Source organism: Rousettus aegyptiacus, unplaced genomic scaffold, assembly GCF_014176215.1.
Source record: "Rousettus aegyptiacus isolate mRouAeg1 unplaced genomic scaffold, mRouAeg1.p scaffold_m13_p_12, whole genome shotgun sequence".
Classification (NCBI taxonomy): domain Eukaryota; kingdom Metazoa; phylum Chordata; class Mammalia; order Chiroptera; family Pteropodidae; genus Rousettus; species Rousettus aegyptiacus.
This window is the reverse complement of record NW_023416287.1, coordinates 92,173,715-92,186,724: the sequence shown is the minus strand read 5'-3', so window position 1 is coordinate 92,186,724 and position 13,010 is coordinate 92,173,715. Positions and strand designations below refer to the sequence as shown.

The following is a 13,010-nucleotide window of genomic DNA, read 5'->3' as shown; positions in this document are numbered from 1 at the left end:
CTTATTTTCAAGTGTCAGGTTCAGCCTCCCGGCCTTTGGAGGACTTTGCAGCGCGCTCCGGAGCAACTTCTTCCCCCGGCGCACGCCCCCTCCCCGGCGGCGAGAAGCCCCGGCCACCCCGCGGCCCCGGCCTCCCCGCCCCCGACCCCCCCGCACCCCCCGCCAGGGCTTCTCCCAGCGCCCAGAAGCGCCGCGAAGTTTCCGCCGCACGCGCGGGCCGGGGGCGGGGGCGCCAGGCGGCCGCCCGGCGAGTGCGGCGAGCGGGGCCGGGGCCCGGGCCTGCGCGCAGCTCCCGGCCGCCGCGGCCCCCGCCCGCCCCCCGGCCCGGTGCCCCTGGCGCGGCCGCGCGCGCGTTACCTGCGGAGCGCCGGGGGGCCTGCTGCTTCCTCCTCGGCATGCTGCTCGGGCCGCCGCAGCCGTCGCCTCAGCCGCCGCCGGAGTTCGCGGGGCGCGGGGACGCGGGGCCCCGGGCGCGGGCGCAACTCCGCGGCGCGCCCAACTTCGGCCTCGTCCCCGCGGGCTCCGGGCTCCGGGCGCGCCGCGGACCGGCCGCCGGGCTGCGGGCGGAGCGCGCGGGGCCTGGGCGCCGAGCCCGGAGTCATCCCCGGCGCGGGCCGCGGGCGCAGCGGCGGGCGCTCGGAGGGCCGGCCCGCGGCCCGCGCTCCATGCTGCCGCCTCCCGCCGCCGCCGCGCTGCTGCTGGCGGGCGCCTTCGTCGGCGAGCCGGGGGTCTCCGAGCGCAACTTTCCCGGCCCTCTGTCCTCGCGGCTCGGGGTCGCGGCGAGTGCTCTCAGTGCGCGGGTCGCGGCTCCCTCATTGTGCGCCCGCGAGGCCGTGCGGGCTGTGCTTCCTGCACTTGGTCTAAGAGGAAGAAAGCAAACAAGACAGAGGAGTGAAGCCCCCGTACATACGTGCGCCGGGGGGGAGATGTCAGGCGCTGCGCCACCTTCCCAACAGTCACAGATCAAACAGCGTCGCCCCGCCGGAGCGCCACTTGGTGCCACTTGGCTCTGCCGCCCGGATCGCCGCTTCTTCCAAAGCGAAATCTAATGCGAACACATTCTGATCATGGATTTTTGGCCGGTCTTGATCTTCCAACAGAAAAAAATATTAGAAAAATACACAAAAAGCACCCCCCTCCAAAAAAAAAAATCGCCAACAACAACAACCCGGAGAGTGTGTGCAGGGGCGCGCAGAGCAGACGTTCGCTGGGTGGGCGAGATGAGCGCGGACCGTCCCCCCCAAACTCCTGGGAGAGAGGGAGATGCACTCTCGCTCGCTCCTCTTTTCAGTGAAATCTACCACACACTCCGACCGCGGAGCTCTCAGACAGTCTCAACTGATAGACAGACACATCGAGCTGCTTTTCCTGCTTCAGTTCTTACTCCTCCTCCTCTCGCCAACGTCACCCTGACAATTACAAATAGGTCTCTAACAAACCATACCTGTCAATCTTTTTAATTGCTTTGTTTTCTTTTTTTCCCCCCCCTCCCGGAGCTAAACAATATGACACAAAAAAGAAATCTTAATACAGCATAACATAAAAGATTGCACTTTGGAGAAAGACATTGAGGGGTTTGTTATTGTAATCCACTGGCTGATCCTGGGTGAGACCATGTGTTCTAAGCCAGTTAAGTAGCACTAGCAGATTTTTGAACCTGTTAGTACCCCACCACCACCACCTTGTACATTCACACACGTACCCACGTGGACATAAACCACCCTCGGATGAAGAATATCCTACATTTGAAATAAAAATGCTTGGGTAACCTCTGCAATCTTAGTCTGGGGGTTAGGTTTGATTGGGGAAGGGCGCGGTGTGGTTTTATATTTTGGTAATTCATGGGTAAGTGGAAGACAAGTTCTTTTAAATTAAAATGTATACCTTTAATAAAAAAATTTCAAGATGGACTTATCACCAAAAAAAATGTGGAAAATATTTAATTTGGTCCCTCTATGAAAAGCGAATTGATTATTTGGTCAATACAATTAGGGAGAAAATTGACACGATGGAAGTCTCTAGCTGGGTTATAAAATGAGGTCTTCATACATCATCGCAACGTCTCCAATTCAATTAGGTCTCTCGGCATCCCCACCTAGAAGTTTAAAACGCTTATGTGCTCTGGGAATTGGGCCCTCTGGTCTCCAATGCGTGTCTCTCCCAGTGGAAAACCTTGTAGAGGCTACTCCAGACATTCACGAAAAAACGCGAAATCTAGGCCAAAATAAATAAAATGGCTTGGTCCGTGCAACTTGCATGGGACAGACCGAGGGCAGAGGCACGAGCGAGGCGTTCTGGGGACAGGGGCCAGAAGCCTGGGGGCAGGGTGTACTGGGGCCCCCCCCCGCCCCCGCTCGGAGCTTGCGCGCGTGCACCCGCGGCGGGGATTCCCCGCGCGGCCCGGGGCCCCGGCCGTGCCCCGCCGCCCCGGCCGCGCTCGGGGTTGATTCGTACCACCTTGCAAGGAAGTGAACGCTTCGCACGGGAAGGGGAGGCGCCTGCGCCAGCCGCCGGTCGCCGCGCCTCCGAGGACGCCCGGGGCTGCCGCCGGCTCGGGACCGCGGCAGTCGCGGGACGCGCGGGTCCCCTCGGCGCCCCCCTCACCCTCTGGAGGAGTCAAATCGGCTTTTAGAGCGTGGGGAGGGTGGGGATATCCGGTGCCTCCCGGGCGCGCAGAGAAAGGGGGAGGGCGGAGAGGGTCCTCGGCCAGTCTGCGCCGAGCCGATTCAAACCCAAACAAAAAGATTACACGAGCAACGACCGGGGCGGCAGCTGCCCCCCGGCCGGGACCCCGGGGGCGGCGCGCCCGGGGGCCGCGGGGGCCGCGCGCGGGAGGGGCGAAGCGGGAGCCCGGCGTGGAGGAGAAGGGGGGGAGCCGAGGGGAGGGCGCGGGCCGGAGGAGGGGCGGACCCGCCCGATCCGCCCTCCCGCCCGCCCGCGCCGTGCGGAGCCGAGCCTCGAGGCCCGGGCTGGGCGCGACCTTAGCTTGCCGCAGCGCAGAAAGCGGGTGGAGGCGCGTGCAATGCTGAGATTGGCGCTCGCTGGAGCCCGAGCCATCGTGGACATGTCGTACTCTCGCCACTTCCTGGACTTTCAGGGCTCCGCCATCCCCCGCACCATGCAGAAGCTAGTGGTGACCCGGCTAAGCCCCAACCTCCGCGAGGCAGTCACCCTTCGCCGGGACTGCCCGGTGCCACTCCCCGGGGATGGAGACCTCCTCGTCCGAAACCGGTGAGCCCGGCGCGCGCCCCCCTCCCCGGCCCCGCCGCCTGGGTCCTGACACCCCGGGGCGCGTTCGGGCGCACAGCCTGACTTGGCGAAATCCTGGGAAGTTGAACCCGCCGCCATCTGGCGAAGGCGAATGTAATGACTGACTGTTGCTGGTGTGAAAATCCGATGCCACTGAACATCCTCATAACTGAGGGGTATTTTAATTTGGGATTCCCCTCCCCTCCCCTCCCGCAGCCCTCCCTCCTCCCCCTCCCGCTCCCGAAATAAAACCGCCAGGACCCCGAAGCCGAGGCTCGCCTCCCCGCCCGCCCGCGCGCGCCCCGGGCTGCTGCGTTCGCACAGTCTGTAGGGTGGAGAGGGAACAGTCTGGACACGAACTGCGACGTTTGGGGAACGTGCTTTGGAGGAAGAAGGCCGGGGGCCCGGCCGGCTTTGCCTGTCCGCTCCAGGTTGGCAGTCGCCTCGCAGTGTCGTTGAGTGTGTCGGTGCGCACCTCGCTGGGGTCGTCCGCGTGTTGTCAGAGCTGTGTGACTGTCGTTTGTGCCCTGGAGTGTCACGACAGGCGCGTGGCGCGCGTCCAGGATGGCTGGGCCAAGGCCGCGGTGGAGACATGGCTGCGTTTGCGCTGAAGTTCTGCAGACCTCTAGGGACACTTAGGTGGTCGCCTGACCTCTGACTGTCTTTTCTGCCCCAACAGTCCTCATGTTAATGTGTAACTGCATACTGCTCTTTCGTAACTGGCGAAGAAACAGGAAGGGAAGGGACTTCCCGCTGTGGGAGCCAGACCCCCCGGGTTTCTTCTGGGGTCCCCTGGCTGCCAGACCTGCGGACGGGGTGTCGGGGCGCCTGGGTTGCCTGCCCACGAGCAGGGCTCCCCGTCGGCTCTATCCCACGCGTTGGGGTACGCTGCTGTTTGTTTCAGGGTGAACACTATGGAAGGGAAGACGACGTACTGGCTGTAACTATGTTGTAAATTGTGGGCGGCCGGAAAGTATTGAATTTTTGGCGAGGTCGAAGGACAGTACGTGCCCTACCCGAGTAGCTGAGATATTATCAGCTTTCCAAGAATTCTGATCAAAACTTTCGGAGACCTGTTGGAAAAGTAAAAATTGAGTAATCCACGGGTAGGATGGAGTGAGGCTGGGGAGGGGGCACCTTCCAGGGTGCGGTGTGTGTCTTTCCCAAACTTCGCAGCCGTGGAATCGGCTTCGGAGGATTTCCTCACTGTGGGAGGAGAGGCTCAGGGCTTTGAGACGAGGGCTGCGTCCTGCCTAGTTAGAAAGAAGGACTTGTGTGTGTTTCACGCAGAGCATGCGAAGCACACAAGTGATTAGCTAGACGTCGAGATGAGACCCAGCCTGAGAAGTCCGCAGAAGACTTTAACAGGCAAAAGTTTTCACATGGCCCCCCCCCCTTTCTGAAGAAGTGCACTGTGATCGCTGAGGTAAACACACACAACGGCATGACTAAAAGCCCTTTTAGGAGCAGGGTGTGCGGTGGGGAGCCGGCGGCCAGCGGGGCCGGCGGATAAGGTGTGAGGTCCGCACCGCAGGCTGCAGCGAGCTGGGACCCCCCCCCCCCCGCCGGCGGCCTGGGTGGGGGAGGCTGCTCCCTCCCGGCTGTGCCTGCTCCCCCGGCCTCTCTGAGCTCGGGTGTCCACCCGCCTCCTGCGACTCCTCTCCCTGCACGCTCACTGTGGCCCCTTGCTTCCCCCTTCCCCGCCCGGTGCCGGGGCGCTCCCTGCGCTGCGCTGCGTCATCGGGGTGGGTCCCCGAAATTCAGTGGTCAGAGTCCTAGAGTGCAGCTCCCCCCCTGTTTGCAGCTCATCAGTTTGGGTTATTTTAAGTTTCCTGCCTTTTCCCTTCACCTATGCTAAGAATCCCTTTCATACACGGAGTATATGTGTACGTACAACTTGACCTCTAAATTCTACCTTGGAGCCCGCAGCAGAAAGAGCGTGGAGCCAGGTTTCTGCGTGTTGGGAAGGGGCGGAACCTCAGTCTCCCCTCTTCCCTATTCTGTTGGAAAATCTGCTCCCACCGCCAACTGTAGGAAGACCCTTTATTCGTGCATACACTATCAGTGGAGGCAGCATCTCACCGACTTTCCTTTTAAGAATAGAGACTTAAAAATTCACTGCTGGTTCATTTAAATCCTAGACCAAATCTCCCCTGAACAGTGTTGATTGCATGAAAATTTTATGCAAGCGCTTCTCATTTTTATCACAATAAAATCTGCTCTGGAATGAATGGATTAAGCCCGAATCCACTAATTTGGAAAGGTGTTTGGAGGTCTGACTTTTTCTTTCACTTGAACCATTTGCACATCTCATGCCATCTTTACAGAAAATACAACTTCTTTATTCACAAGGAAGAGAAGTACTTTTAAGCTCGACATCCATAAGAATAATCAAGTTTACCACTTAGGAAAGGTGTGAGGAGGGGCACATAGGGTCCCCACAGAACATACAGTTGATGTTCCTCTGTCCTGTCTCATACATCCTAGGGCGACTTCACGTCCCCCTCGATGACCAGCCCTCAGAAAAGAAAAAGAAGGGGAGAAAGACGCCCTCTGGGGAAGTCAGTTTGCATGCTATTTTTAGCCACCTTCGTACCACAGTGACACATTATTTCGTTTCCAAATATTTCTAACGATTTTCTGCTCGCGTGTGAGATAATGGAGCGAAGAGTTTGCAAGGCTGGCGAGGAGGGGTGGGGGTGGGGTGGGGAAGGCGCCTTTGATGAACGGTCTCTTGCTCCCAGGAGAGAAATAGGATTCCTGCGGACTCTCCAGGCCGAAATGTTTTTTCTTCCTCTCTTTCTTTTCTTCTTTTTTTTTTAAAGGTGGGTCTGGTTTGGACGACTTTGTCTCCCAGCATCGGAGGCTTTTGCTTGAGACTAGAGTCTCCCCGTTGGGTTTTGTGGAGAGAATGCGCCCCCTCCCTCCCCCCAGCACACAAGACTGCCTTGTTTCACAATAAACATGACGAAGGGGTTCAGCACTTTTTAATATAAATAAACGGGGCAACTCTAGAAGGGTCCATACTGGGGGAGCGCCTGCTGCGTCCCATTTTTTTTCCTGCGGGTCCTCCACACCAGTCTTTCGAGCGGGTCCTGCCGTCGGGTCGCCAGAACCCTGCACTCATTAAAAACAGATAGTTTAAATTAGAGGGGGCACGGGTCCCCCCACCCCACCCCCGAGCGCCCGGGTCTTTCCAGTCTTTCCCGGCGGATCTCTCTTCTCCTCTTGCTCCCCCCGCCGGCCCGCCGCTCCCGGACGTGGGCCCCTTTCCCGTGGCGCCTGCTGCTCTTGAACTTGTCCTTGGTGGAGCGGAGGGCGCGGGCCGACGACCCTCAGGCAGCTCTTCCCAAAGCCCAGGTAAGGACCTTGGAAGGCGTGTCTGGTACCGGCAGGTCCCCGCCAGCCTCGGGGCCGCGCAGCCTCTAAACCGAGATCCCCAGAGAGGCAGGGGCCGACCCGGAGGCCCAGCGACCCGGGAGGGCGCGGTGCGCGCAGTCGAGTAGCCGTGGGCTGCGGCGCCGGCCTGAGACGTGTAGAGGACGACAGGGGCGGGCATGGAAAATGGGGGGTGCCTACGAGGCCAAGGTCACGGTCCAGCCGCCGGCAGGCCTCTATCCCGGGGCCGCCGCGCCCTGGCGCACCGCGTGCTCTCGCTCGCCCAGAACTTGACCGCCCGCCCGAGCCCGAGCTCCGCGGCAGGAGCGCCCGCCCGGATCCCCGCCGGGCCCAGGGAAGCCAAGGTCACGGTCGCCGGCCCGCGCGCCGGCCCCTCACCCCAGCGCCCGCCGGCGCAGCTCCAGTCTTGCAGCTGAGTCCGGGACACTGGCCGCGCCTCTCGCTGGTGGCCATGGAGAGGCCTCGGGGACAGAGGGTCGGGCGGTCAGCGGAGGCCGGGCGCTTCTGAGGGAGATGGTCCCCGAAGCGCGGACTCTGGCGCCCCGCGGGGGAGACGGAGACCGGTTCTGGACGCAACCTGGACGGGGCGTGAGGCGGCCGGCGGGTCTCCTGCCACCCGCAGCGCTTGCCTGCTCAACCGCAGGGCGACTTGGTGTTTTAAGCAAAGCCCCCACGGTCACCTCAAGCTGCCGCTGGTCGGCTACAGCCACCCCACTTCCCAGAAGGGCCTGCTGCCCCTCCTCCCCTGCACACACACTGCCCCTTGCTGTACCCTCCAGTCTGGCGCGCCCTCTCCCCTGGCTTCCCTCCCAGCGTGTGCCCCGCTCAGCCTCCCACCTGTCCCTGGGTAGTGGCAAACCACAACTTGGGGCGGGGGCGAGCTAGACTGTGGTTTCCTCCAGCGGAGCTTTCCTGCTCTGAGGGCCCCCCAGGGCCCGCAGTAGGAGGTAGGGGGACCCTAGGGGCCTGCCACCACCCTGTGTCCCTCTGAGTCCAAGGCACCCTCCCCCCACCCCCTCAGAGGAACAGCTGCCTCTCCAGTTGGGACTGCAGAAATGCCACAGGGGACAAGACGAGAGGGGCTCAGGAAGGGTTAATTGTGGGGGCCCCAGCTCCCCCCCCCCCACCTCTAAAGCAACCCTGTGGTCACTTCTACCCCACAGACGCCTTTCTGGAGTTTACTTCACATCCCGGGCAGAGTAACCAAGAGGCGCTGCAGCTGGGTCTTCAGGGCTCTTCTCCTGGGCAGTCCAGGGAGACTGTTTTCAGGCAGCTGGCCCTTTTTTAAAAGACCAGGCCTTAAAGATTGGGTAAATTTCAAGAATAGATAGCGCGCACGTGCACACACACACACACACACACACACGCAAGAAAGAAAAATAGAATGCAACCATCTTGGCATTAAATGCCAGATGAGAAACCAGCAAAAACCATTTCCTCCTCGTTATTGCAATCATTTATGGGTATGGAATTCTGCCTCTGCCGTGGAGGCCGTGTGGTATGCCGACTTTTGAAAGCAGCTTGACATGTGCTAAGAAATGGTCTCCTGCTTTCTTATTTCTGCTCCGCGTAGGGAGCTGTCAGTATCCCAGCCGTCCGGGCATCATCATCAGGGCGCATTTCTCAGTGCGAGGTGATACTTGAGCTGCAGTGGAAGTCGGTCCTTGCACAGGGCACTTTTGGTTTCTTAAGTCAGATCAAAAGTGAATTATTTTAAAATGACCTACTTACCAGCTTTCATCCCGCCATCAGATACCACCATCTTTTCATTTCATTACAGGTGGAAATGACATTTTTAGGGTCCTGCATTATGTGTCTAAGCCACCTCCTGACATTCTTTGTAGATGGCTATTTTTTCCTTATGTATCGGGATATTTTTGTTATGAGGTATAGTGAGATGAAAAAAAAAGCTGGTAAAAGGACTGGCCTTGCAATTAAATTGACTCTGGATACCAAAGTGAAAATAATCATCTGGTATTAATCAACTCATGCCTCTGCTTCTTGTTGAGGAAAAATATAGTGACGATTTGCTTTCATTTTCATCTGAAAAGGACTGTAAAATGTTGAATGTTCCATAAAATCTTTGTACCCTTATGAGACAATTTTTGTTCAATTAATCAAAGTGCATATTTTCACACTGGACATTGTTACATCAGAAAGAAAATTTGCTGCAGCCACGCTAACAATGTTTCAAACGACCCCTGCGGTAACATGTAACAACCAGTGACCTTGCACATTACATCAATCTTTAATAATATCATTGTCATTACTATTATTATCTGAAGTGTTAAATTGTTGCCAAAATCAATACAAGTCTACTTCTTTGAATATATTTTATCCCACTGTTGTTTTTAACGTCTTTGTTAAGAGGCCAATTAATTTCCAACTCATAGCTCCAGTGAAGTTTGTGTATGAGGGTTTCCTGACTTTTCTTTTTTCTTTTTTCTTCTTCCTTTTTTTTTTTTTTACTTATTCCTCCTTTTGAATGAAAGAGGAGGGAAATAAATGGCACGTGGAATAAATAATTCAGTGCTTAAAGTGATTGAAGTTATTCATAAACTGATAAAAATATATTGCAAAACTGATTTCAAACCACTGTTGAACTAATACTTAATTTCTTTCTTTCCTTTTTTTTTTTTTTTTTTTTTTTTTTTGTTAACTGAGTATCAGGGCTGGGTTTTTCTTTCAAATTCTATCAGAATGTACACCTTAGAGCCAGCCCTCCAGTCACCAGAATTAGGGTGATTTTTTAAGTGGACTACAAAGGCCTTAACAAAGGAAACATCTGAATACGTTGTTTGTTTTCTTCTAGATTTATTGGTGTTAATGCCTCTGACATCAACGTCTCAGCTGGCCGATATGACCCGTCGCTCAAGATCCCCTTCGACATAGGTTTCGAAGGTGTGGGAGAGGTGGTCGCCTTAGGCCTCTCTGCCAGTGCCAAATACACAGTGGGCCAGGCTGTAGCTTACATAGCACCCGGCTCCTTTGCGGAGTACACAGTGGTTCCTGCCACAAAGGCAACCGCGGTACCCTCTGTGAACCCCAAGTACCTCACCCTGCTGGTAAGTGGGACCACTGCATACATCAGCCTGACAGAGTTAGGAGACCTGTCGGAAGGGAAAAAAGTTTTGGTGACAGCAGCAGCTGGGGGGACAGGCCAGTTTGCCGTGCAGCTTGCAAAGAAGGCCAAGTGCCATGTAATTGGAACCTGCTCTTCTGATGAAAAGGCTGCTTTTCTGAAATCTTTGGGCTGTGACCGAACCATCAACTATAATGTGGAAAACGTTGGCGCTGTCCTCAAGCAGGAGTACCCCAAAGGTGTGGATGTGGTGTACGAGTCTGTAGGGGGGGCCATGTTTGGCCTGGCTGTGAATGCCTTGGCCGTGAAAGGGCGCCTGATCATAATTGGGTTCTTATCTGGCTACCAAACGCCTACTGGCCTTTTGCCCGTGGAAGCAGAAACATTACCAGCCAAACTGTTAAGGAAATCTGCCAGCGTCCATGGCTTCTTTTTGAACCATTACCCTTCAAAGTTCAGCAAGGCCATGGACCAGCTGCTGAGGATGTGTGCAAGTGGAGACCTAGTCTGTGAGGTTGAGCTGGGAGATCGGTCTGCAGAGGGCAGGTTCACCGGCCTGGAGTCCGTATTCCGGGCCGTCGACTATCTGTACATGAGAAAAAACACTGGAAAAATTGTAGTTGAATTACCTCACTCTGTCAACAATAAGCTGTGAAAACAGAACAATGACATAAATCAAAGGAGAAAGAGAATGGGTGCTTTATGCTTCAGAATTACTCAAATCGATTTGGTTTTAGTTGGTAGTAGGGATAATATTTCTTAAAACAAAAGTAAGGTGTTAATGAACAGGTTTTCTCTTTTGCTTTCCTTTTTTCCCTCTTGCTGCCCCATCCCTTGAAAGGAAAAAAGTGCAAATAAAACTTCCCTCCACGACTCAGAGTTAAACCTTTATGCTCAGTCCTCTGGTCATGGACAGTCTCGTTCCAGATTTTATTGTTCCTGGAACTAAATCAATTCCTGATGCGAGAGCTGATCAAATCAGTATGTCTTCAGCTTGATGAGATTTTAAAGTTGGTCTTGAAAATAGTTCACAAATTCTTTGCTTTGGGAGAATTTGGTCTTAGGCTAATAAGTACTTAATAAATAGAGGTTACAGCAAAAGTCATGTTGCAGAGTCCATATTCTCAGTAAATGGCCCTTCTTTTTCTATAAATCACTTGCCAACTATCTAAATAGAAATTCGGAGGAATTCTCCCCAAACTGATTTCGTGAGATTATTAGAAAAATGATTACGTGAACACAGGCCTTCTTAAAGAAGGACCTCGAATTTCGTGGCCTCCGCGCACCCATCATCCTGTGCGGCACACGTGGCGCGGAGGAGCTTCGCTCTCCTCCCTGGAGACGCAAAGTAGCGCCGAAGACGCAACGCAGACAAAGGGCGGGTTTGGGAAAGGGGACCACAGGGATCCGGGGACTTTAAAAACGTGACACGTGCCCAGCAAAGGGGCAAGAGTGCGTCCCATCCACAGCGTGGGCCCACGTGACAAACATGTGCCGTCCAAGCGCGAGCCATCCGGGCACAGCTTGAGTGATGCCGACCAGCAAGTCTCACGTACCTGGCGCCGAGTTTGCCAAATAGCGCCCTGCCAGATGGGGACCAAAGTGACCCGGAATAATATATGTTGGCGTCCTGTCCGAGACCATCAGACATGGAAGGTGTGTGTCGTCTCTGATCAGGGGGGCGCAGAACAGCAGCCCCTGCCCCTCCGTCCCAATTTCTCTTCTTCCCGTGTCCCGATGGAATGAGATGCTGCTTATTCCTGTCACCTGATGTCACACATGAAAGTAACGAGTCACGTGCCTTGCCTGTAGCCGACCTACCTGCCTCCTCACCTCCAGCTCACCAAAGACTACCACAGCCTTCCTCTTCAAAGCCCCTGGCACCTTGCAAAACCCACCATGTTACTTTTCAAAGCCTTAGTTTCCCGAGTCTCTCACGTGCTAAATAAATATAGACAATTAAAGGTGATCCACGAGACTTGGAGACTGTATTTAATTTTTTTTCCCCTTCCATCTGAGGAGCAAGGAAATCCTACATCCGAAAGCTGTTAGTATCTATTTTACAAGATTTACTCATTTTCAGGTACCTAATGTAGCTGCTAGCATGCACGCACAACAATACAATTTATATGGTAAATGGGACCAAATAATGGCTTCACTGAATGTTATGGCCGCACTGAAGGGAAATGTCACGGTAAATAGCTGCCAAATTATGGATCATGCCGAAGTGTCACAACTGCACTAAAGACAAATGGCACGAGAGGCTATTGCCACTGTGACGCTTTTGAGTTATGAAGAAGGGTAGCAGCCTGATGCGAGGCTCTTTGTGTCCTCATTACAGCGCAGGGTTACCAGTGCGGGGTACAAGGAAAGCTGGTCCAGTGTGGGGCCCGGTTATTAATCTGTCCCTTTCAGACCGAACGGCTGTAGCAGAACAGAAAGAGGCCGCGCCTCGCTTCCAGATACACAAACAAACATGGGGGAGGGGACGGGTTCCCCGAATGTAGCTGCACGGGGAAACGGCTGGTGACGGCAAGACGTCGTCGAATCGCCTCCGCTAAGGGCACTGTTTAATTTGACGTGGTCTATGTCGATGGTCTCTGCTGCTTCTTATGCAGATAGATGTGGGAGATCTAAGCAATAATGTACTTTCTCCCTTTGCCAAGACTTGGGTACGGATATTGCCAACTAAATTGCTCCTTCTAAACTGAAGTGCACCGTTTCTTTCATTTTAATGGGAGGGTAATAAAGATGAAAGACCAACATTTTTACTGATGGATCCCTTAAGCTACAGAATAGGAATTTATTGTGTTTTGAAGGAATACACTAAATTCAGCTATGTTAAAAAAAAAAAAATTCAAACGCCCAGGTTTGAAATAAAATATGATCCGAAAGCCTTACGCTCGCTCGTTCCCCAAACTAAGGAACTACACACAGTGCGCGCTGTTTCCATCCAATCTTAGGAGACAGGCACGAAAGATTCCGCCCACTCAGATAATGCCAAAGATGTTTAAACTTTTTTTTTCTATTCTTCTGAAAAATGATTTGTAAATTGAGGGTCACAGTTCAGCAGCAGTGTCATCTTCCGGGATGATCGTCGGAGACCAGACTCTAATGGGAGGTGAAACGGTGCAGGCTCTCGACACCTTCCTTCTGAACTGTATTACATATCACAAAAAGTACATCCATAACTCAGGGCAATTGTCAGTCTTTGTTTTAGAGATGGGGCCGGGCTGGGCGATCACCGTGGGTGAATTATTCCTCGGTTCTCAGGGCGGCC

At 54.8% G+C, this 13,010-nt stretch overlaps 2 protein-coding genes across 2 annotated transcripts in view; one reads left to right on the top strand and one right to left on the bottom strand.

Moving 5' to 3' along the window:
* TSHZ1 (teashirt zinc finger homeobox 1) overlaps positions 1–2,276 on the bottom strand; it is a 69,849-nt gene extending 67,573 nt beyond the window's left edge. Inside the window, exon 1 of the mRNA XM_036230142.1 lies at positions 358–2,276. Coding sequence (XP_036086035.1) covers positions 358–397 — 40 coding nt within the window. The 5' untranslated portion in view covers positions 398–2,276. The remainder of the gene's footprint in view (positions 1–357) is intronic.
* Positions 2,277–2,881: 605 nt separating this feature from the next.
* Positions 2,882–11,708, top strand: ZADH2 (zinc binding alcohol dehydrogenase domain containing 2). Its single transcript, XM_016148414.2, has 2 exons — positions 2,882–3,231; positions 9,461–11,708. Exons 1-2 carry the CDS (start codon positions 3,023–3,025, stop codon positions 10,383–10,385), a joined length of 1,134 nt encoding a protein of 377 aa, XP_016003900.2. The 5' UTR covers positions 2,882–3,022; the 3' UTR covers positions 10,386–11,708.
* The last annotated feature ends 1,302 nt before the right edge of the window (positions 11,709–13,010 follow it).